Here is a 24,626-nt window from a genome sequence, read left to right on the forward strand (position 1 = left end):
ACCAATCAAAATACGCTTATTGCGATTTTTTTTACCAAACATATGTAGCAGAAAACAAATTGGCCAGAAATGTTAAAAAAATTTGATTTTTAAATTTTTTTCTTTGGGGAATTTCATATAAAAAAATGAGAAAAATATTGTTATTTATTCAAAATTTACGCTCTTTTTTTTGTTTATAGCGCAAAAAGTAAAAATCGCACAGGTGATCAAATACCACCAAAAGAAAGCTCTGTTTGTGGGAAAAAAAAGACGTCAATTTCATTTGGGTACAGCGTCGCATGACCGCGCAATTGTCCGTTAAAATCACGCAGTGCCGAATCGCAAAATAGGGCCTGGTCAGGAAGGGGGTAAAATCTTTCGGGGCTTAAGTGGTTAAAAGAGAAGTATGGCTTTGAGGTTTTTTTTGACAATTATACTTACCTAGGTGGATGCTGCATCTGTCCCCCGGCGCCTCTACACTGAGAATCAAGTGATCAAACACCGCAGATTGCTTAGTGCTGACAGCGTCTCGTCAGTCGGCTGCTCTCTGCCCTCTCCTCGCTCATTGGAGAGCTGGGTTGTGGAGGGTCGGGGAGCCTGTAGGTGCAGGCATCATCCCGATATAACTACTGAAACCCAAGGACATACGGGTACGTCCTTGGGTGGGAAGTGGTTAAAACAGCAAAGGGCATTTAGAGAAGTGCACATACACACTAGTATGTTCCTCTCCATTTTCCAATGCTGCTGATTGGACTAGGAAGCGTAAAGCTGAATTCAAAGTATTCAGCTCCTTTGTAAATATTGAAGGCACTCTTGGAGTTAAGTCAAAGTTGCTGCATGACCTCTTCTGAACCTATCTCTATTATTTACATCTGATGGCTATCGCTGTATTTCCAGGAGTCCGGAGCTGATGCTTCAGGTCTAAGCATCTTCAACATTTGAGATGGCGCAGCTGCTAAGCCTGCCCCTCCCCTTCTCCTGTCCAATCACAGAAGCCTTTGTATAATGTGAACTCATTCAACAGTCAAAATGTTACTGAAACCCATGAGTTCTGGGGTTTCCCTATCAAGGTCTAAGCATCTTCAACATTTGAGACGGTGCAGCTGCTGAGCCTGCCCCTCCCCTTCTCCTATCCAATCACAGAAGCCTTTGTATTATGTGAACTCATTCAACAGTCAAAATGTTACTGAAACCCATGAGTTCTGGGGTTTCCCTATCAAGGTCTAAGCATCTTCAACATTTGAGACGGTGCAGCTGCTAAGCCTTCCCCTCCCCTTCTCCTGCCCAATCACAGAAGCCTTTGTATTATGTGAACTCATTTACAAAATAAAAAGGCTTCTTTGAATGGGCACCAGGGGCGGGCATAGCTGGTCTAGGTACCTCTCTCACACCCCTGGGTGTCTTTGTATGCTCCAGAAGAGCCATAGACCTATCCAATATAAATAATAGACAAGTTCAGGAAACCTAATGCACCTCCTTGGACTTGACTCATAGTGTGCCTTCACCTTTTACAAAGTGTCTGAATTCCAGGAATTCATCTTTAATAGACAATAAAGGCTTTGTTTTTACCTACAGGTGCGACCAAGGACAGAAACATTTCTGTGCATTGTGTGTAGGCCAGCCCTGCGCGCAAGAAACGTGGAGAAGTCTGACTCCTTTCCAAAAACGCACTGAGCTGCATGGTGCTTCATCATGGTGCAGTTTGGCGCTCGTGGAATGTGCAAACTTGCAGATGCGTGGGGGTACCATTAATATTAAATGGCACTGCTGAGAGTCTGCTAAAGTGCAGCGCCTTCTGTGCGTGTCGGAAAAGCGCACAATTTTGTGTGCATTCCTGACGCATAGATGTGAACCTTGCCTAAAGCCTGCAGTTGTCATTTCTTCTATTAGAGAGCTAAAGGTATCCTATCAGGTTTATGCAATTCCAAATGCTATGGGGAAGAGTCCCAGGAGAATTCCCAGCTATTATGCCAGACAGACACATTTCAGCGGAGTCCTGCAGGAAAGGTGAGTCAGCTCTCACGAGAAGGCCTGCGGCTGGCACTCTCCGTCTGGTCTCTTGCGGTGCAGACAATGCGATGCATTGGGGGGGGGGGGGGGGTGATTGAGACTATGTGACGTGACACCTGGAAGAATTATTGTATCAACAAGGGAAGTCTGCTGGCACGATGATGAGAGTGAAACTGCTAAGCGGATTAAGGAGTAAAGAACTACATCCGAAACAAGCGTCCTTTGTACCCTGACTCCGGGGCAGCCTATTATAGGAGAACCCCCCCGCCTGCAGGGCTGATATTGTTCTTCTGCCACATGACAGGGGACTCCAGTGTTGACTTGCTGCAGAAGAACAATGGAACGAGCGGATACACTGACAGCGGAGGGAAGATGAATAGATGGGCGGATTCTGCCTTTCTGTGCTGGAAAATCTTCAAATCCTCTTGGCTGGCACTATTAGGGAGGTTGTTTAAGCATGTAAAGCCATAGTAGAGGGTATATTGTACTCCTTTGTGTTATGAAAACACATTCGATTTTGTTTTCTGCTTTTGTCATTTTTGAACCATTTACATGTTTTTTTTTTTTCACATATACATTGTATCCATGGTTCCCTTCCTTAGTTACAGTGTTGTGTTACTTTACAGCTTGCTTGAGGCACTTTTTTGTGTATCTTTTTGTTTCATAGAGCTTAAATGTCGACTCCACCCAAAACGGTTTTTAGTTTTTCAGAGTTGTTGACAGGTTAAAGCGGAACTCCGGCCTTTCATTCAGTCTTGAAGTACAGGCTCCTCTACTGTACTGGAATTGGTTACTCTGATACTGGGAGCTTCTCACAATGAAGAATTAGAAGCTGCAGCAAGTCAGACAGAGCCCGCCTCATTTCCTGCCTGCTGGACATCCGACATCATCTAATTCTTTCTTCTCCAGCCTTCAAGTGGTTCTAAAGGCTGAAGGTCTTTACCTTAATGTAGGGGTGTCCAAACTATGGCCCTCCAGTTGATCAGGAACTACAATTCCCATTATGCCTAGTTATGTCTGTTAATGTCAGAGATTTACATTTACGTCCCTCATGGGACATGTAGTTCCGCAACAGCTGGAGGGCCGTAGTTTGGACACCCCTGCTTTAATGCTTTTTCTGCATTAGGGTAAAAAAAAACACTACAAGAAAACGACAAGAGAAGAGCGCACCGACCTTGTGCATTACCGCTAAAAAAGTTTATTAAAATCAAAGAAGGTAGCATACAATATACTGACAAACATAGGATATGTACAAGCATGTAGGAAATAGGGACTGCTCGCTTCCAGGAATCTTCTCTACTGCTGGATAGCGTGATGGCGTCCTCACAACCTTGTATGGCTTACGCTTTGCCAAATTTGGCTCTGAGGAAGAGGGTCCTTCCTCGAAACGCGTAAGCCATACAAGGTTGTGAGAAAGGTCTACTTCAATTCATAATAAATAAATATACAAAATAAATATACAAAAAAATAAAAGATATATATTTGTATATTTTTTTTTATATTTATTTTGTATATATATTTGTATATTTATTATGAATTGAAGTAGACCTTTCCTACTGGTTTATATTTTTTTTGTATATTTATTTTGTATATTTATTCGTATATTTTTTTTTATGAATTGAAGTAGACTTTTCCTATTGGTTTATAATCTACTGTTACAATGGATGGCCAATAATGGTCTATTTGTATTAAAATATTAAAATGTTTATTTGATATAATCAAATATCAATTTGCCTCATTTAATGTCCCGCAAACCTATGAAAAGTATTTTTGTATATACAAATAGGGATGGAGGCTTGTCTTTCCAATATGTAGGTGTGCTGCAGAACATAATATTCTCTATTTTTTTGAAAATAAAAGAAATTGCCCAAATTTTGGGTTGTCCTCTGAAAAGTAATAGAGGGGAAATGAACACAGGGGGGTCCCCAAGAAATCCCCTTGATTTTCAGGGATTTCCTTTCACTTCCTGTTTGGCTATGGGACAGGAAGTGAAGGGAAATCTCCGCAATGGGACACAGATGGCGAAAAAAAAAAATCTGACAGGGGTTATAACCCTCTCTTACTCTACCCAAAATGGAAAAAAAAAATGTTTTGCCCATAGTTCTATTTCAAGCTTTAGCCTTTGCTCGTGTATGTTTAAGAAGAAATATGGCGACCTCCATTTACATCAATAATAACAAACCCTATGCATAGAAATCAGTGGGGTTTTTCTTTTTTTTATAATTAATACACATTGATAACATTGTTTTTATTAACGTTTATTGCCACCCTACCTTCCCCCAGTCTATCTCCACCAACATACACACCTGAATCATACAATGCAGGACACAGAGCTTCTATTCAAAAACCATGCAGGCTGATTGGACACTGGCAAAAAAAAAAAAAACTTTGCCAGGACTGCCCGCAATGTCCGCTAATATAACCCCGCCCACTACATTTTTAAATAGTCCCTTTTTTTTTTTTGTTCTTTACCTCTTGTGCTGGACATAATAATGTAGATTGTGTCGCAGATGTGGTGATGTCAGAAACGCTCTTTCCATTGTACTGTGAACACATGGTGATGCAATCCCCGGAGGGGGGTCCATAGCACCCTGCACTTATAGCTGGGTGTCATTAAACCCAAAAGAAGTCCATCACAGAGCAGTGTGCTTGTGGGGAACACCACCGGAGAAGAGGTCAGTATTGCAGCAAGAGATTCTTATTTTCACTGGTGAAGGACTACATCTTCCTAAAATAGAATAAAATACAATAGCTATGGCATTGGGCTTTGAAGTGGTTGTAAACCTTTACAGATATCCAGTGAAGTGACTGGCCTCGGGTGATACACAGAGATGAAACAAACCCTCCTAAATAGGTTGTACCTGTTTATCTGCAGTTTTCTCTTCTCTATAGCCCTTCAAATTCCAGACTTTTAAAGCTTGTATGACCTGTCAGAAAACAGGGGGCATTGGGATGAAATTACACATTATGCAGAGCTTAGTGAGGAGAGCTCTGAGCCCTGATTGGAGGGAAGGGGGACACACCCCTTCACACAGGAACAGAGCTGAAGCTCTCAATTACAGGCTGTGTGCTGGAGCTCCCTCACCTGTCACATTTTTTCTCTTGGTGTCAGGAAAGTTTGTCAGAAGTGATTCATGCAGATAGCAGAGGAAGGAGGCAGCAAGCAGATAGGACACTTAGTGCTCTGGACTGAGACAAGTACACACTATAGAGGTGGTCTCCAAACTGTGGCTCTTTGTTTGCCCTTGGCGCACTATTTCACCAACTGACACCAATGTTGGAGCACCAGTTTCTCTATTGATACCATTAATGGGGCACTATTCATATCATTGACATCAGCAATGGGGCACTATTCATATCATTGATCCCAATAATAGGGCATTATTCATACCATTGACATCAATGGTGGGGTACTATTCATATCATTGACATCAACGATGGGGCACTATTCATATCATTGATCCCAATAATGGGTCATTATTCATATCATTGACATCAATGATGGGGCACTATTCATATCATTGACATCAACGATGGGGCACTATTCATATCATTGATCCCAATAATGGGGCATTATTCATATCATTGACCTCAATGATGGGGCACTATTCATATCATTGACATCAACGATGGGGCACTATTCACATCATTGACATCAACGATGGGGCACTATTCATATCATTGACATCAACGCTGGGGCACTATTCATATCATTGACATCAGCAATGGGGCACTATTCATATCATTGATCCCAATAATGGGGCACTATTCATATCATTGATCCCAATAATGGGGCACTATTCATATCATTGACATCAACGATGGGGCACTATTATTCCTCCCATTAAAATCAATGATGGAGCATTTTCTACTCCCACTGGCCACAATCCCAGCCCCCATAAACCCCCCGAAGGACAGTGAACTGGCCCTTTGCTTGGAAAGTTTGTAGACCTCTGCTATAGATGGATATACTTTGTTCATATTCCATGTCTGAGGTTTACAACCACTTTAAGTTGATCTCTTACACACAAAGATATAAACGATCCTTTAGGAACTCTACTGGATTTCACCTCTAATTGACAGCCAAGGCACTGGCCTTGAAAAAAAGTAAAAAAAAAACCTGCGCTTAATAGATAAAAAACAGAATAAATAATATGATAAACAGTAGCAGCTCACACAGGTCAATAGATAAAACCCTATAACATAAGTCAAGAAAAAGTGCAGCGCTCACAAAAAATTGATCAAATATTGTGAAAATGTGTATAGAATCGGATATAGACAATAAATTCATATATAAAAACAAAATCATATATGAAAAAAACCCAACGCATTTCGTCACAAGGTTTACGTCGTCAGGGGTGTGGCCTTCCCTTCATCGAGGTCTCTGTCCCACCTTTTGCTGCTATTTTTTGTTTTACTGAAATAAATATTCATTTTCAGAGGCAAAGCGCAAGTTCTTTTTAAAAAGGAATAATTGCATTAATTTACCAGGAAAATATAGCTTGACCCCTCCTACGCCTCTGTCTTTCACTGAAGAAAATTCTTAGTAATTACAGTGAACATTGGCTAGGAAATGCCACTACAAGCCTTGTGCAGTACCGGATCCTCGTTGGCGGTGAAGGTTTTATGAAACCGTAGCTGCAGCCTGCAGACAAAGGCCCGGCTATTCTGAGGTCTTTCGTACAGGCAAGCGGGAATGTATTATTTGCAGAAGCAGAACATGAATAATTAGGACACATCAGCATACATACATGATCCAGCAAATACGGTTCCAATTATAGATTCTGTTTCTGTAGCTGTGAATTGACTCAACAGTTACCTTCCTGTTTTCATTGGGGCATTTTGTCCATCCTGTAGGTGTTTGAGAGGCTGAACCAGCCCGGCGTGGCCATTGGCCTGGCCTGGACCCCGCTAGGAGGAGAGATCATGTTTGTGGAGGCCAGTCGTATGGATGGGGAAGGGCAGCTAACTCTTACTGGGCAGCTGGGTGACGTTATGAAGGAGTCGGCTCATCTCGCCATCAGCTGGCTGCGCAGCAACGCTAAGAAGTATCAGCTGACCAATGGTAAGCAGTGACCTTGTGGCTTATGATGGCTGGGGCAAACAGGGACTATCAGTAGCACGGCCTGATTGGCCCCTGGTGGTGGTCCACCCTCCCCTAGTTGGAAGTGCTGCCATACAGGGGAGCACAGGAGGCTAATATCAACACAGGTGCAGGTACTTATGCTAGCTGTATGTATGCTCTATCACACTGGTGTACAACATCATATAACTGTGCGAGAGCCGTGTATGCCTGGGCAGGTGTTCATGTCAATTGGGATGCAGCGGCTGCACAGCCACTGATTCCAATTTAACATTCGTGCAGGTGCACAGTTTTGAACGCAGACAGTGTGCATCCCTGTGCAGGCAGTCCTATTATGTCAGTTGGGACGCAGCGGCTGCACGGACACAGCCACACTCCAAAATTTAAATCCCAAAAGCATACGGTGTGTGTTTGGAGCCCTGCACCCACACAGATGTCATATTGGGAGCGCAGCTGTGTCTGTGCCATTGCTGTGTCCCAACTGACATAATGGGACTGCCTGCACAGGGATGCATGGAACACCTGCACAGGGAAACACGGCGTCTGCACTGTGGTACACCTGTGTGAACAAGGCCTAAATAATAACTTGATTTTTAAGACAACTGCAATAAACTTTGTTTTATTTTTCTGTCTGGCCAGATTTCAGTTTTAAATATCTTCTCCTCCAAATGCCCATTTTATGATTGTGCGTTAGCGAAATGTTTTTCTGCTCTTTTAAAGTTTGTGTCTCAGAGATGTGCAGTACATAGACGCTGCTCTTGTAGCCTATGACATGACTGCCGCATCCTCTTCTCTTTTCAGCGTCTGGCAGCTTTGATCTCCTTGACAACACCGACATTCATCTGCACTTTCCAGCTGGGGCCGTCACAAAGGATGGTCCGTCTGCGGGCGTTGCCATAGTAACCTGCCTTGCCTCGCTCTTTAGCGGCAGACTGGTGTCTTCAGATGTTGCCATGACTGGGGAGATCACATTGAGGGGACTCGTCCTACCTGTAAGTCACACGGTGGGGAAGATGGGTATTCATTCCTCAGTGCCTAAAACAGTGAATGTGTCCCTAACCAGGTTAATAATGTAATCTTTAGTTGTGTTTATTTAATCTGCTTGGTTACTCTAAGCCAGGGGTCTGGAATTACAATTTATGGAGGTCCAGTTGGTAAAATGTTCCTCCGCCAAATGCCCAAATCTAATGTTTGCACTGTAACACTTCACAGCCCCCTTTTACATCACAGTCCCCCCTGTACATCAGTGTCTTCAGCATACCCTTCACATCATAACATCCTCTTTACATCACTGTCCTCAGCCCCTCTTTACTTCACAGCCCCCTCCCCCTTTACATCAGTGTCCACAGGACCCCCCTGTACATCAGTGTACACATCATAATATTCTCTTTACATCACTGTCCTCAGACCCCTCCCTCTTTACATCACTGTCCTCAGACCCCTCCCTCTTTACATCAGTGTCCACAGCCCCCCTCCACATCACAGTCCCCCCTGTACATCAGTGTCTTCAGCCTACCCTTTACATCATAGTATCCTTTTTACATCACTGTACTCAGCCCCCCTTCCCCTTTACATCAGTGTCCACAGTCCCCCTTTACATCACAGCCCGCCCCCCCCCCCCCCCCCCGTACATAAGTATCTTCAGCCTTTCCTTCATATCAAATTATCCCTCTTTACACCACTGTCCTCAGCCCCTCTTAACTTCATAACTTCACAGTCCCCCATGTACATCAGTGTACACATCATAGCATCCTCTTTACATCACTGTCCTCAGCCCCCCTCCCTCTTTACATCAGTGTCCACAGTCCCCCTGTATATCAGTGTCTTCAGCCTACCCTTCACATCCTTTTTACAACACTGTCCTCAGCCCCCCTCCCCCTTTACATCAGTGTCCATAGTCCCTCGTTTACATCACAGACCCCCCCCCCCCCCCCTGTACATCAGTGTCTTTGGCCTACCCTTCACGTTATAGCGCTCTTTACATGACTGTCCTCAGCCCCCCTCCCCCTTTACATCAGTGTCCACAGTCCCCCATTTCCATCACAGACCCCCTTCACATCACAGTCCAGCAGTGTCCTCAGTCCACCATAACATCACAGCGCCTCCTTTACACATCACCGTGCCCACCCCCTGTACACATTACTGTGCCCCTTGCAGTCATAGCCTCCCTCTCCTCCATTCCATCACAGTCCCTCTTTTATTTTCAGCCTCCCTCTCCTCCATTCCATCACAGTCCCTCTTTTATTTTCAGCCTCCCTCTCCTCCGTTCCATCACAGTCCCTCTTTTATTTGCAGCCTCCCCTGCACAGTCCTACCAGGGCAGAAGCGCCCGGCTGCCGCTGTCATACTCACAGCAGGCTGGGTGGGAGGTGCTGCAGATCAGGATGGAGGGCGGGAGCTGCACCCTTTACTATGTTAACAAGTTGATAATTACCAGCTTGTTAATATGAAAAGACTCCCGTTCTCTGTCCCAATCTGCAGCACTTCCAGCCTTCGCCTGCTGTGATGATGATAGCAGGAGACCTGAGAAAGAACCCCAGGCTGATAAGTGGCACGGCCGTGGTCTGGACAGGACTGTTGCTCAGTCTGGGCCTGAACCTCAGTCTGCCATTTAGTGAACCCGGTTCTAAGCCATTTCTGACTAATAAGGTCTAGTCTATATTGAAGCCTTTCTTAACCTCTTTACTCCAGAGGAATCCTTGAAATAATTTTTTTTTTTTTTAAACACAATTTTTTGGGAAAAAATACTTTAATTACACACAAACACATCATAATACCCAACATTCTCCCATTTTAGCAGAGACTGCTGCGGGTACAATATCCTATCCCAGTAGAACATTCTCCCATGTTAGACTGCTGTGTGGCACAGTTGGCACTCCAGCTGGCAGTAAATGCAGTGACACATTCCAGTTGCATCCGCCTCTGTGCCTCTTGAAGTGACAGCGCAGGTCACATGACTGAACTGCTATGTAAACCAACCCTTCACCCTAGACTAGCATGCAGCAGTACAGCGGTGTGACGTTTGGCTGAGAATATTCTCCTCCTCCCACCCATGTGCTGTTGGCCATGTATACTGTAAATGGGGGTAATCACAGGAAGTCTGTCCTGGATCGATTCTTATGTAACCTCTCTTTCCAGGTCGGTGGTATTAAAGACAAAGTCCTGGCGGCACACAGAGCTGGACTGAAGCGGGTGATTATACCGCAGAGGAACGAGAAGGATCTAGAAGAGATTCCGGTCAACGTGAGAAGGGATCTGAATTTCATTTTTGCGACAGCCCTGGATGACGTCCTGAACGCGGCGTTTGATGGCGGATTCTCACTAAAAAGCGGGCAGGAGCTGCTGAACAGCAAACTGTGATCCAATCTCTCACTGTACACAGCGAAGGTTTCTCCTCACATTTCTGCTGCAGTTTGCACCTTTTTTTTTTTTTTTGGAATGCAGGGCTGCTATTGGTTTTGTTAAGTTGCAGGTGGAAAATATGGACTTTATCACATGGGCAGGGCCCATCTTTAGCCCCACCCACAAAATGTCCACCTTACCAATGAAATACTCTTAAAGTCAAGATCTCAGTTTTTTTTTTTTTGCATGGAAAACTTGCATCAGGCTTTATCATTATCCAAGGGCACTGGGAAGACGGTCCTTATTTCCCGTGCGGTCACCAGGATAAGTAGTGAGGGGAAATCTCAATAAAGGGGACACTGCAAGTAAAGGCCAAGACAGACTCAACCCAAGCTGGCCCAAACCAACTCTATATTATAAAATGATGCGGCCATTGTGTTGTCTGTAATGGACTGTTGTAGAATTATATAAGGTAAGTGGTCCCATGTCCAGGCAGCAGTTCTTGTGACTTCCAGATAAAGTCTGAGCGCTTCTCTGCGAGTCAGGAGAAGTCTTGTATTTTATCATACATGAATTATGAATTCAAAACTTCCTCTTATTGGCCAAGGTGGAAATGATGACATCATTAGCCCGCCCCATCACCTCAGCCAATTAGAGGAAGTCTTGTAGTCATTACTAAAAATACAAGTCTTCTGCAAGAAGCACTCAGACCAACTTATTTTAATTGCCGCAGCAGATGGGAAATTTCCTGTACTGCTGCCGGTACACAGCGCCACTCACTGTATGCAGGGCCGCTGATGGGAGGGGGATCAGTGTGTGGCGGGACAATTACAGAACGATGCACTGTTTCCCCCTCCAGCAGCTGGAAGCCGGTTTCTCCCGCCTCTCCCTACCACCCGCATTCAGCTGCTGGAGGGAGAAACACAGACACAGTGCGTTCTGTAATTGTCCTTCCGTCTCACTGCCCCAATCTCGATCTCCTGTGTGCCTGAGCCCCTCCAGCTTCCCTCTCCCTTCCAGCTGCTGCGGGTACACAGGGGGGTGGAGAGTGAAGGAAGGGGCCAGTAAATACTTCATTTACCGGCCCCTTCCTTTTCTGAATTGGACACAGGCTGTACAGGGCCCCATGATTTCCAACGGCACCCCTGACTGTATGTAACTAATGGTACCTCAGCCCACACTGCGGCAGCTACTGTGGTCCATTACAGCCCACACAGCGGCAGCCACTCTGGACCATTACAGCCCACACAGCGGCAGCCACTGTGGACCATTACAGCCCACACAGTGGCAGCTACTACGGTCCATTACAGCCCACACAGCGGCAGCTACTATGGTCCATTACAGCCCACACAGTGGCAGCTACTACGGTCCATTACAGCCCACACAGCGGCAGCTACTATGGTCCATTACAGCCCACACAGTGGCAGCTACTATGGTCCATTACAGCCCACACAGTGGCAGCTACTATGGTCCATTACAGCCCGCACAGCGGCAGCTACTACGGTCCATTACAGCCCACACAGCGGCAGCTACTACGGTCCATTACAGCCCGTACAGCAGCAGCTACTACGGTCCATTACAGCCCTCACAGCCGCAACTACTATGGTCCATTACAGCCCACACAGCCGCAACAACTATGGTCCATTACAGCCCACACAGTGGCAGCTACTATGGTCCATTACAGCCCACACAGTGGCAGCTACTACGGTCCATTACAGCCCGCACAGCGTCAGCTACTACGGTCCATTACAGCCCACACAGCGGCAGCTACTACGGTCCATTACAGCCCGTACAGCAGCAGCTACTACGGTTCATTACAGCCCACACAGCCGCAACTACTATGGTCCATTACAGCCCACACAGCCGCAACAACTATGGTCCATTACAGCCCACACAGCGGCAGCCACTCTGGTCCATTACAGCCCACACAGCGGCAGCTACTATGGTCCATTACAGCACGCACAGCAGCCGCTACTATGGTCCATTACAGCCCACACAGCCGCAACTACTATGGTCCATTACAGCCCACACAGCGGCAGCTACTACGGTCCATTACAGCACGCACAGCAGCAGCTACTACGGTCCATTACAGCACGCACAGCAGCAGCTACTACGGTCCATTACAGCCCACACAGCCGCAACTACTATGGTCCATTACAGCCCACACAGCGGCAGCCACTCTGGTCCATTACAGCCCACACAGCGGCAGCCACTCTGGTCCATTACAGCCCACACAGCGGCAGCCACTACGGTCCATTACAGCACGCACAGCAGCCGCTACTATGGTCCATTACAGCCCACACAGCCGCAACTACTATGGTCCATTACAGCCCACACAGCCGCAACTACTATGGTCCATTACAGCCCACACAGCGGCAGCTACTACGGTTCATTACAGCCCACACAGCCGCAGCTACTATGGTCTATTACAGCCCGCACAGCGGCAGCTACTACGGTTCATTACAGCCCGCACAGCGGCAGCTACTACGGTTCATTACAGCCCGCACAGCGGCAGCTACTACGGTTCATTACAGCCCGCACAGCGGCAGCTACTACGGTTCATTACAGCCCGCACAGCGGCAGCTACTACGGTTCATTACAGCCCACACAGCCGCAACTACTATGGTCCATTACAGCCCGCACAGCGGCAGCTACTACGGTTCATTACAGCCCGCACAGCGGCAGCTACTACGGTTCATTACAGCCCGCACAGCGGCAGCTACTACGGTTCATTACAGCCCGCACAGCGGCAGCTACTACGGTTCATTACAGCCCGCACAGCGGCAGCTACTACGGTCCATTACAGCCCACACAGCGGCCGCATCACTCTGTAAGGGAAATAGTTGGACCAGCTTGGATCCAACTATTTAAAGTGAAAGTAAAGCTGGAATTCTACTTTAACCACTCTCTGATGTCCAAAACATTTTGGCTAAATGTCACTTTTTAATTTCCAGATATAAAAAGAAATGAAGCACTAAATTAACTGCCTAACAATTGAAGAGTAAAAAGCAAATCTGTTTAATTTGCACATTAGCTGGAAGTGAAATGTAAATCAGATACAGAAAACTTACTAATAATAACAATGTCAGTACGGTTCATGTTTATTATCTACTCAATAATTACATATTGATTGTTTGGAGGAAAAACATGTACAAATAATTATTTTAATTAAAAAATAAATCTACAGCAACTTTTGTTTGTTTTTTTCCTGTGGGCAAAAATCTACATCTCTAGGATTTGTTTTTCTTTAGTACAGCAGCGGATTTACCTCGATAATGGACCTCCCGTTATGGAGCTGGAAGTATCAATGGACTATAAGTGTTGTATGTCACCACACGTGTGCTCCATTGTTGTATGTCACCACACGTGTGCTCCATTGTTGTATGTCACCACACGTGTGCTCCATTGTTGTATGTCACCACACGTGTGCTCCATTGAGTACTACAGTCCCTGTACCACCGTGGCAGATGAGACTTGTCGTTTTTTCATTCACAGCTCTCTGAGTAAATGCCAAATCTGTAGTGGACAGCGGTTTGTGGGCGTGGAACTACAGACTGACCATGTTACATGCTAATTATAGGTGTAACATGAAATATGGTCTAAATCAGGGGTCTCTCAACTGTTACCAGGGGGATGGATGCGGCCCTTTGCTTGCATTTACTCGGCCCTCGGGGCACTATTCCTTCTATTGACACCCATAGTTGGCCTCTATTACTCCCCCTAATACCAAATATGGGGCACTGTTAACTACCACTAATGCCAGGACAATGTTTACTCCCCCCCCCCTCCTCCTGAACACCTGAAGGTCAGTAAAGTGGCCCTTTGCTCTAAATGGTTGAGTTAGCTTTAAGACGTTTCCTCCAAAAGCTTCTGTTCACTTTTGTTGAGTAAAAACCAGTCCCTTTGGGTGATCAATATACATTTTCTTACACTAAGTTTCTGTGAATAAATGCCAATCCCCTGATGCTGACACTAATTCCAGTGACCGGGTGACAACACAATTCAGCTCCTGTTCAAATAGCCGAGCCCCCAGGCGCTGTCGGTACTGCAAAGTTGCTTCTTCCAGTGCACAACATGCTCCGCACACAGCAGTAAGGTAAATGTAGCTCCTCCCCCCACTTGTTGACTTTAGCAGAGCCTGAGGGGTGACATCACTTCCTGTATAGATATCGGCGCAAAGGGGAAGCTCTGTCCACCGCTCTACAGTAAAAAGGAACACAAACCACGGATTAGCAGTCACATGACCACAAATTAGGAGTGTGGGGGAGGTCATTTTATGCAGATTTCAAACAGATCAACACAATAAAAAGATAATGTAAACTTGATGGTACCCTGCGGCGGGACGTTGGGCCGATGGCACCCTGCGGCGGGACGTTGGGGAGATGGCACCCTGCGGCGGGACGTTGGGGCGATGGGACCCTGCGGCGGGACGTTGGCACCCTGCGGCGGGACATTGGGTGCGATGGCACCCTGCGGCGGGACGTTGGGTGCGATGGCACCCTGCGGCGGGACGTTGGGTGCGATGGCACCCTGCGGCGGGACGTTGGGTGCGATGGCACCCTGCGGCGGGACGTTGGGGGCGATGGCACCCTGCGGCGGGACGTTGGGGGCGATGGCACCCTGCGGCAGGACGTTGGGGGAATGGCACCCTGCGGCGGGACGTTGGGAGCGATGGCACCGCTCTATAGTAAAAAGGAACACAAAAAACGGATTAGCAGTCACATGACCACAAATTAGGAGTGTGGGGGAGGTCTTTTTATGCAGATTTCAAACAGATCAACACAATAAAAAGATAATGTAAACTTGATGGCACCCTGCGGCGGGACGTTGGGGCGATGGCACCCTGCGGCGGGACGTTGGGGAGATGGCACCCTGAGGCGGGACGTTGGGGTGATGGCACCCTGCGGCGCGACGTTGGGGGCCATGGCACCCTGCGGCGGGGCGATGGCACCCTACGGCGGGACGTTGGGGGCGATGGCACCCTGCGGCGGGACGTTGGGGGCGATGGCACCCTGCGGCGGGACGTTGGGGGCGATGGCACCCTGCGGCGGGACGTTGGGGGCGATGGCACCCTTCGGCCGGACGTTCGGGCGATGGCACCCTGGTTCGAACATTAGCCTCTTCACGACTAAGGGTAAAACAAATGTTGATGCCTCAGCACAAGTAAAATAAAAGACAATGACATTTCGATTTCATAACTTTACAGATCGGTCCCAACGTGTCATTTCTTCCACAGAAATGGGTGTTTCCTAAAATTGCTTTGGGGGATATATGGCCGGTTTCAGGAGAAATATAACTTTGCTTTGTTTTTCTAAAGCAAAGATGTAAATTGAGCAGCTGTATTCTATAAATAATATATCTATAAATCAAACTGTGTGTATTGTGGGAGTGGTGGGAACGCAGAGGTTTCATCTGGATTTTTGGCCATTCCCTTTGATGAGTTGTGTAAACGTATTCTTATAATGTGTGGCCAAAAAGCCAAGGCATGGCGCTGTGACTGGCCGTTAGGTCTTTGCTCAACTACATAGTAGCTGTACACCCTGTTCCAAATTATTATGCAAATTATATTTTTCTCATTTACCTAAATAATTGATGTAAATAACAGTCAGCATAATTCACACGTTATCAACTATTAAGAGTACAATTCAAATTTTATTGAACAAACCTCCTAATGATAACAGAATTTTTTTTTAAACATAAACTTACAATGCACTGTTCCAAATTATTAAGTTTCAAAACACTTTATAGGTTGTAAAGAACTGAGAATTGTCATTTGTTGTGTTTGCAGCATATTTACTGAAATCAAAAGCTATTTCAATCAAACTTATAACAACATTTTAACTTTTTAAACATTTTAACAGGTCATGTTACATTGTAACATAAGACCCCTTATTTGATAGCAGCTTCACAAGTCTTGCATCCATTGAACTTGTGAGTTTTTGGACAGTTTCTGCTTGAATGTGTTTGCTAGATTTCAGAATCTCCTCCCAGAGCTGCTTGTTTGGATGTAAACTGCCTCCCATCCTCATAGATCTTTTGCTTGAGGATGCTCCAAAGGTTCCTAATAGGATTGAGGTCAGGGGAGGATGGAGACCACACCATGACTTTCTCTCCTTTTTATCCCCATAGCAGCAATTGATGCAGAGGTATTCTTTGCAGCATGAGATGGTGCATTGTCATGCATGAAGATGATTTTATTACGGAAAGCATAGTTCTTCCTTCTGTACCAGGGAAGAAAGTGGTCAGTCAGAAACTCTACATACAGAGGTCATCTTTACACCTTCGGGGACCCCAAAGGGGCCGACCAGCTCTCTTCCCATGATTCCGGCCCAAAACATGACTCCACCATCGCCCTGCTGACCTCGCAGCCTTGCTGGAACAGGGTGGCCGTCCACCAACCATCCACTACTCCATCCATCTGGACCACCCAGGGTTGCACGGCACTCATCAGTGAACAGGACTGTTTGAAAATTAGTCTTCGTGTATTTTTCTGCCCAATGCAGCCGTTTCTGCTTGTGAGCATTGGTTAGTGGGGGCCGAATAGAAGGTTTATGCACAGTTGCAAGACTCTGGAGGACCCTACACCTTGATGTCCGTGGGACTCCAGAGGCACCAGCAGCTTCAAATATCTGTTTGCTGCTATGTAATGGGATTTTAGCAGCTGCTTTCTTGATCCGATGCATGGATCGGGCAGAAATGTTCCTCAATGTGCCTTATCTGCACGAACCCGTCTGTGCTCTGAATCAGCCACAAATCTCTTAAAAGTGCAATGATCACGCTTAAGTTTTCTTGAAATATCAAATGTTTTCATACCTCGTCCAAGGCATTGAACTATTTCACTCTTTTTGGCAGCAGAGAGATCCTTTTTCTTCCCCATATTGCATGAAAATGGTGCTCTGCTTAATAATGTGGAACGCCCTCCTTTAGTCGTTTTTCCTTAAATTGGGCTCACCTGGCGATGTAATAATCACAGGTGTCCGAGATTGTTTTCAGTGATCAAAAGAGCCTTGATACACAATGCCATCCCGTAAGTGAAACTGAAAAACAGACGGTGCACTCCCCCAGCCCCCCATGCAGCCTGCAGACTAGGCCCCCACCTCAGGTAGGCCCAAACAGTCCCCCATGTGAGGGAGGGGGTGGTGGAGAGGAGGGGGATCACAACAGGGCAGAGGGAACCCAGGAGTGTGAGGGTCCAACCATCCCAGAGAGAGGGCCCGCGTCCACCCCAAAACCGCCAGGGAAGGGGGAGACGTTTACTCACCATACCGGGAACACAGGCAGGCGCCATCTCATGACAGGACCCCACGCCACCAGAGTAGGGGGGCTGTCGGCCAAATAGGAATGCTGCAACATCAGCCTAGACCCTGTTGTGTGCGTCCTGGCGAGACGTTTAACTCGTGGGGCCAGTCCCCGTCCAGCGGGACCATGTCGCAGCCGACCCAGCGCGGAGCTAAGGCCTGCATGCGCTCGATGGCCAGACTGGGGTGACCACTGGATATGGGGGTCCAATCTGTCGCCCAGTCCGGCATAATTACTAGAAGATCTCACAGAAAAAACGAGCCGGAGGAAAAAAAGACTAGCTAAAAAAAAAATTACTTCTATGCCAGGACCACAGATCCCAGCAAGGAACTAGGTCCTTACTCCTGACTAGGCAGATTAAAACTAGCATCCTATGCAGGAAGAGAGAGGGTGTACCCTCCGGGACTGCCCATTGGTGTAGCCAGAACTTTTTCTGCCTAATGTCCTACTCCTGTAGGGGGCAGTATTACCCTACTGATATGAATCAGAGAGAACTGCGTCCGTCAATGTATGATAGAGAAAAGGATTTTACGGTAAGTCAAAAAATCTGTTAATCTCCTTGACAATTGTGGGAGGCCGCCGGTCCCGCGGACTGGATCTGACAGCTCGTGCGCCCCCTAGAGCCTTAAAGCAAAATCACGTACATATACGTGATTTTGCACTTAAGGGCCGTCCCAGTATATGTACGGTAGGTGGTCCTTAAGTGGTTAAGGTGATTCGCTAATACAAAGCCAGTTCACGCTGAGGGAGCATGCAGGTTCACTCCCTCTAGGCTCTGACATTGCTGCAGGTCTCCCTGAATTATATATTACATATATAATCTGGATCCTTTACATTACAGAGCACCCCCCCCCCCCCAGCTCTGCCCTTTCTTACCTTCCCCCTTGCAGAGAGAAAGCTATATGAGAACACAGGAGAGACACACAGCAGCGCTGATAAAACAATGGGAGTTACTATGAAAAATTAACAAGCTGGTAATTAATTGGTTGCTAGGACCACCTACCTGGAAAGCTCCCACGGTCTTATCGGCACTGCTGTGTCTCTCTCCCGTGTTCTCATTCAGCTTCCTGCTCCCCTCTGCTTTTACTTAAAATGTCCACTGGTCGGGTGCATGTGAATTCATCACGTGCACTGATGGGACGGACATTTAGCAGCAGCCCGCAGGTTGCCAACCCCTGCTCTGTGGTTTCCTGGGTCACTTAGCGAAGCTCTCCCATTGGATGCTGCCACCTTATGTGAATCTAGCAGCCATCTTGGGTCAGGCAGAGCCTATTTAAGGCCTCCATGGAGCAGCGGATGTCAGTGGTGACAAGTCTGCTGCTATCCGATCCCGTCCATGAAATCCAGATGGATGGTAACCCAATTTTCCGTTCGTCTTGAGGATCAGATGAAAACCATGTAAAAAAATTGTGTTATAAATTAGTTTTTTTTTTTTTTTTTGCATTAAAATTAATTAGTGTATTTTTTTCCCCCAAAAACAAAATTGCACTTGAAAAACTGGTGTGCAAATACTGTGTGAAAAAAAATTGCAACCGCATTTTATTCTCTTGGGTCCCTGTGTGTGTGTGTATATATATATATATATATATATATATATATATATATATATATGCGCAATGCATACTAGCTCAGTATGCCTTTGTCTTACAGGGGTTTTGTTTTTTCATTTTTTTTTTTTTTTTTGGGGGGGGGGGGGGGTTTACAACCTCTAAGTAAATAGAATGAATATTTCAAAAACTGTATAGTCCTAGGAGAACAAATCAGATTTTTAGAAAATTACTGTATTATTTTTGATAGGAAAATATACAGCCATAGAGGTAAGTGTTTTTGCTTTACATTGAAATCACAAGAATCTACACAGCTTACAAGAAGAAAAAAAAAAAAAAAAAAAAAAAAAAGCAGCCCAAACACACAAAGCTGAAGCATTTGTACCTCCGTCACCCTTCTGTCTGTGGAGTTTTTACACTTTTGGGCGGCAGCAGGAAGTGAATCCGCTCTCAGACAATATCCCCCATCTTGGTGGCATTTTGGGGGGAAATCCACTGCAGATGATTTGTTTAAATGAATGCTGCAGCAGTTCGCATTGAAAAGGACAAACTACAGCTGAAAAATATTTTCCAAGTAATGTTTTAATGACAAAAAAAAAATTAAAAATTCAAAGGATGAAGAACACATTTGTTAACAATCTCCAATTTTCAGATCTCTTTGAATGACAGAAGAGCACTCTAAGGCCTCTTGCGTACAATAAAAAACACTTTTTTTTTTTAACTACTGAATTGAAATGAGATGCAGTGTTGTCTATGGAACAATACACACCACTGAGTACAGAGCGGCAGTAATGCAGCGCTGAGTACAGAGCGGCAGTAATGCAGCGCTGAGTACAGAGCGGAAGTAATGCAGCGCTGAGTACAGAGCGGAAGTAATGCAGCGCTGAGTACAGAGCAAGCAAGCAAGCAATGCAGCGCTGAGTACAGAGCAAGCAAGAAATGCAGCGCTGACTACAGAGCAAGCAAGCATTGCAGCGCTGAGTACAGAGCAAGCAAACAATGCAGCGCTGAGTACAGAGCAAGCAAACAATGCAGCGCTGAGTACAGAGCAAGCAAGCAATGCAGCGCTGAGTACAGAGCAAGCAAACAATGCAGCGCTGAGTACAGAGCAAGCAAGCAATGCAGCGCTGAGTACAGAGCAAGCAAGCAATGCAGCGCTGAGTACAGAGCAAGCAAGCAATGCAGCGCTGAGTACAGAGCAGTAAAACAAAAATAGAAAATGCTACATTTGAGTGCATTCATTTACTGGTATACGTGTTTGAGTATTATCTCAATGAAGATTTTTACTCTTCTCTATGCTTATGCAACTTTACTCGGAATTTCTGTCAACAAGTTCCCGAGTAACCATCAGTAAATAATGGCGCCTGTGTGCAACTGGCCTAAACATTCTGTAGTAAAATAAATAATTCAGTTGTTCACACTAGTTTAGCACATCTAAAATTAGGGTCTTCTTTAAAACCAATTAATTTCAATCAGGACCATCCGGACAAATTGCACATTATAGGGTCAGTCATGTTATTAGAGAGAACCTGTCACCAGCTAAACAAATGTTTAATCTACCCATAAGATTTTACGTGTATTTAGCATATTTTAGTCGTGTTATTTAGGGCAGCTTCACAATGCCCCGCTGCGCTTTTGTACATAAACACAGATTAGCTGCGCTTTCCCATAGACTTCTATGAGATCCTGTGGTTTTGGTGCAGTTTTAGAAAGCGCACCACAACTCCTGCATGCCACATCTTTGGTGCACCTTTCTGAAACGGCAGCAAAACCTACGAGACATGATAGAAGTCTATAGGAAAGAATGGCTAACCTGCACTTTGCCCAAAGCACAGCAGATCTGCATTGGGGAGTGTGAAACTACTAAGGCCTCTTTCATGCTTTGTTCTGATCGGGTCCACCTGTCTGGTTTTCAGGCAGACCTGATCAGAACCTCCATTCTTCTCTATGGAGCAGCAAGTGTACACAGACACCCGCCTTCCTCCAATCTGCTAAGAACAGAAAGAAGGGGTCTGTTCTCCTTCTGTCCAGCCAATCAGATGGCAGTTGGGTGTAAATGAACAGGTAGTCAGTTTACATCCAACCACCCATAGAGGAAAGCAGCCGTGTCTGCTCTGCATGAGCAGAGACAGACCTGTCATCTGCCCACCCAGCAGGGGACCAATGGCCAGATCTCCCACTGAGCAAGCAGATCACAGCTGGACTCCACCTCCGTATGAAAGGGACCTTTCCTGTAACAGCCGTTCTTGTATAAAGATCCAAAACCCTGCTGAGCGACACTATCTATATTGGATGTGATGTCAGCAGACTCAGAGGCATCATTCTCCATGGTGGGGTTCCTCACCTTGGGTGCGGTCTAAGTTCCCGAGATGCCTCAAGCATGGGACCCAATTTGTCCTGAATTAGGGTCATGAGTTACCACAGTGCTGGGTCAGTCATCAGCACAATAACAACCATTGATGCTCCTAGGGCAGGGATCCTCAAACTACGGTCCTCCAGCTGTTGCGGAACTACACATCCCATGAGGCATTGTAAACCTGAGATTCACAGTCATGATGGGAATTGTAGTTTGAAGACCCAAGCTCTAAGGCCAGGACACATGGCTTCACTTGTTACGGTGGCCGGTTCACCTGTACCATGGCAACCCATAATTCTGATCCAGGGCAGATGGCATTCAGGATGGAAGCCTCCCGTTCCGGCCTATGCTGGAATCAAAAAGGCAGGGTTCTGATATGAACAGCGGCCTGTGTGACTGGGGGGGGGGGGGGGGGGGGGAGTTTTCTTTGACCTGATGTTAATTGTTTATTAGGACAGTTGAGGGCCGTGTCCCATTGATAAATAAAATTTACATTTTAACTCAGGGGGGTATTTTGTATGCTTTTAAATAGTGCCCTGTAGTATTCCCTTTCACTCCTCTCCCCACATAACCTTTTAAGTAGCTGCTGCGGGAGAAGAGGAGCTGGGCCAACACTGGCAATTATTACCCCCCCCCAGAACAGAGGAGGGTTATAATGTAAGAGGAGGGAGGGGCTCTTCTGGATTTACATTTTAGAGGCACACTGCACTATAAATTGTATAAAAAAAAAAAGAAAACACTGCAAACTAATCATTTCATTTTTTAGAGTTTTATGTCCAGTTTATAATCTTAGTCTGACTATATGCTTGAGAGGCGCACCCTTCCCTGACTGCCCCTTACCCTTCTACCTACATACAATTCACCCTTACAACACGCATGGCATTTGTTGCTTTACCCCTTGGCACCTTCCAGCCCTGTAAGGGCTTGCAGATGCTGGGAGGCAGAGTGGTGTTTATGTGAGCGCTGTGATTGGCTGTCATATGATCGGGAGCTTTCCGTTAGTTGCCGGGAGCACGCAGAGTGCACACTCTCGGCCCAGCTGTTTACATTCTTGTACGCAAATATGCGGCCTCTCAGGGTCAAGGCCCACCCGGTGAAAAGCTGCATTATTTGCATATGGTCAGCGCCAAGGAGTTAACCACTTGCCGACCGCCGCACGACTATTTACTGCCGCAGTCTGGCTCTCCTGGGAAAACCAACGTAGGGCTACGTTGCTCGCCCAGGAGCCTCTAGAGGGTGAGGGCGTGCCGCTGGAGGCACGCTCCCGCTCGTTCCCTGACATCCCCGCGCGAGTGACCGGCAGCTCCAATGTCTGCCAGTCACTCGCGATCTCCCGCTGGAGAGGGAGAAAGGCAGGCGGCCGATGTAAACAAAGCCGTCTGTCATTCTCCCTGGTGTAACTGCAGAGATCATACGATCCTGCTATGTAGGATCATATGTCTCTGTGGTTACATCACAAGCCACGCCCCTTTACAGTTAGAATCACGCCCCTAGGGATACATTTAACCCACTGATCACTAATAAAGTTAACCCCTTCCCTGCCAGTGTCATTTTTACAGTAACAGTGCATATTTATAGCACTGATTACTGTAGTAATGTCACTGGTACCCCCAAAAATGTCAGTCAAGGGTCCGATCTGTCCGTCGCAGTCCCGCAAAAAAAAAACGCAGATTGCCGCCATTACTAGTTAAGAAAAAAACAACAATAAAAATGACATAAATCTTTCCCGTAGTTTGTAGACGCAATAACTTTTGCGCAAACCAATCAAAATCCGCTTATTGCGATTTATTTTACCAAAAATATGTAGCAGAAAGCAAATTGGCCTAAAATGTTAAAAAATTTTGATTTTTACATTTTTTTGGGGGGGGGGGGGGGGGAATTTCAAATAAAACAAAATGTGAAAAATATTATTTTTTCAAAATTGTCGCATTTTTTTGTTTATAGCGCAAAAATTAAAAATCGCACAGGTGATCAAATACCACCAAAAGAAAGCTCTGTTTTTGGGGAAAGCGCCGCACAACCGAGCAATTGTCCATTAAAGTCATGCAGTGCCGAATCGCAAGATAGGCCCTGGTCTTTGAGCAGCCAAATCCTCTGGGGCTTAAGTGGTTAAAGTAGTCTTGGACAATGAAGAAAGGAGTATAACGCTATGCAGCAGAAACTATTCCCAGCTTGCACCATCATGGGCACCTGTAATGGGGGGGGGGGGGGGTTAGGTATGTCAACTCAGCCAGCAGAGTGCCCAACTGTATGCAATTATCAACCTTCAGAAAGTTATTTTATAACATTCTCAATAGGGTTGGGTAGGGCCAAGCATCTCATAGTGCCATTGTAATTAATCAGCAGCTACAAAAAAACTCACCTCTGCAGGTAAACAAACTGTCCTAGGAAAATATTTCCATTATTGATCTTCTTATATATTCTTTGAGGATAACCATGGTGAGATCTCCCTGTCATAGTCCCAGCTTGGTCCCTTTACACTCCTCCCATTGTATATTCCTTACTATTGAACCAATGAAATACCCACCAGAGGGAGTGGGACCTCCAACAGGTGTGCCTAGGAACTCAAGTACAAAGACCTCACCGCTAAAGTCCATCAAAGAAACAATTTAAAGGAGAAGAATGCCCAGCACTTTATAGGCCCCACTTCTACTATGGATCACAGTCGTGCCGTTCGTTCTGACCCAATTTCAGCTGACAGCGAGCTTAAAGTCCACTTACAGCACACACCCCAGTCCAGGCTCTGGGTTGATCCGGACTTTAATGTTGGGATTCACCCAGATGCCTGCACCAGCAACTGGCTCAGCCTCTCGGCAAGCCTCTGAGCCACCCCCTCCACAGCCCAAAATTTCAGTGAGCGCTGGAGGGGTAGAACAGAGAGCTGCTGACTGACAGTCACTCTGCTCAGATCAGAGGGGAGACGTGAGCGATCAGTGGTGTTTGATTGATCAGTTTTAAGTGTAGAGGTGGTGTGCAATCGATGCTCCGTTCACCTTTGTAAGGTAGGTGG

At 46.1% G+C, this 24,626-nt stretch overlaps 1 protein-coding gene across 1 annotated transcript in view; it reads left to right on the forward strand.

Annotated features, from left to right (window-relative positions):
• LONP2 (lon peptidase 2, peroxisomal) overlaps positions 1–10,639 on the forward strand; it is a gene marked incomplete at its 5' end in the record, with an annotated part of 171,883 nt that extends 161,244 nt beyond the window's left edge. The window contains 3 exons of the mRNA XM_082270039.1: positions 6,847–7,054; positions 7,874–8,064; positions 10,211–10,639. Of these exons, the coding sequence (XP_082126165.1) occupies positions 6,847–7,054; positions 7,874–8,064; positions 10,211–10,432 (621 nt within the window). The 3' untranslated portion in view covers positions 10,433–10,639. The remainder of the gene's footprint in view (positions 1–6,846; positions 7,055–7,873; positions 8,065–10,210) is intronic.
• Positions 10,640–24,626: the final 13,987 nt, after the last annotated feature.

This window comes from Pelophylax lessonae, assembly GCF_965119305.1.
Source record: "Pelophylax lessonae genome assembly, chromosome: 10".
In the NCBI taxonomy this organism is placed as follows: domain Eukaryota; kingdom Metazoa; phylum Chordata; class Amphibia; order Anura; family Ranidae; genus Pelophylax; species Pelophylax lessonae.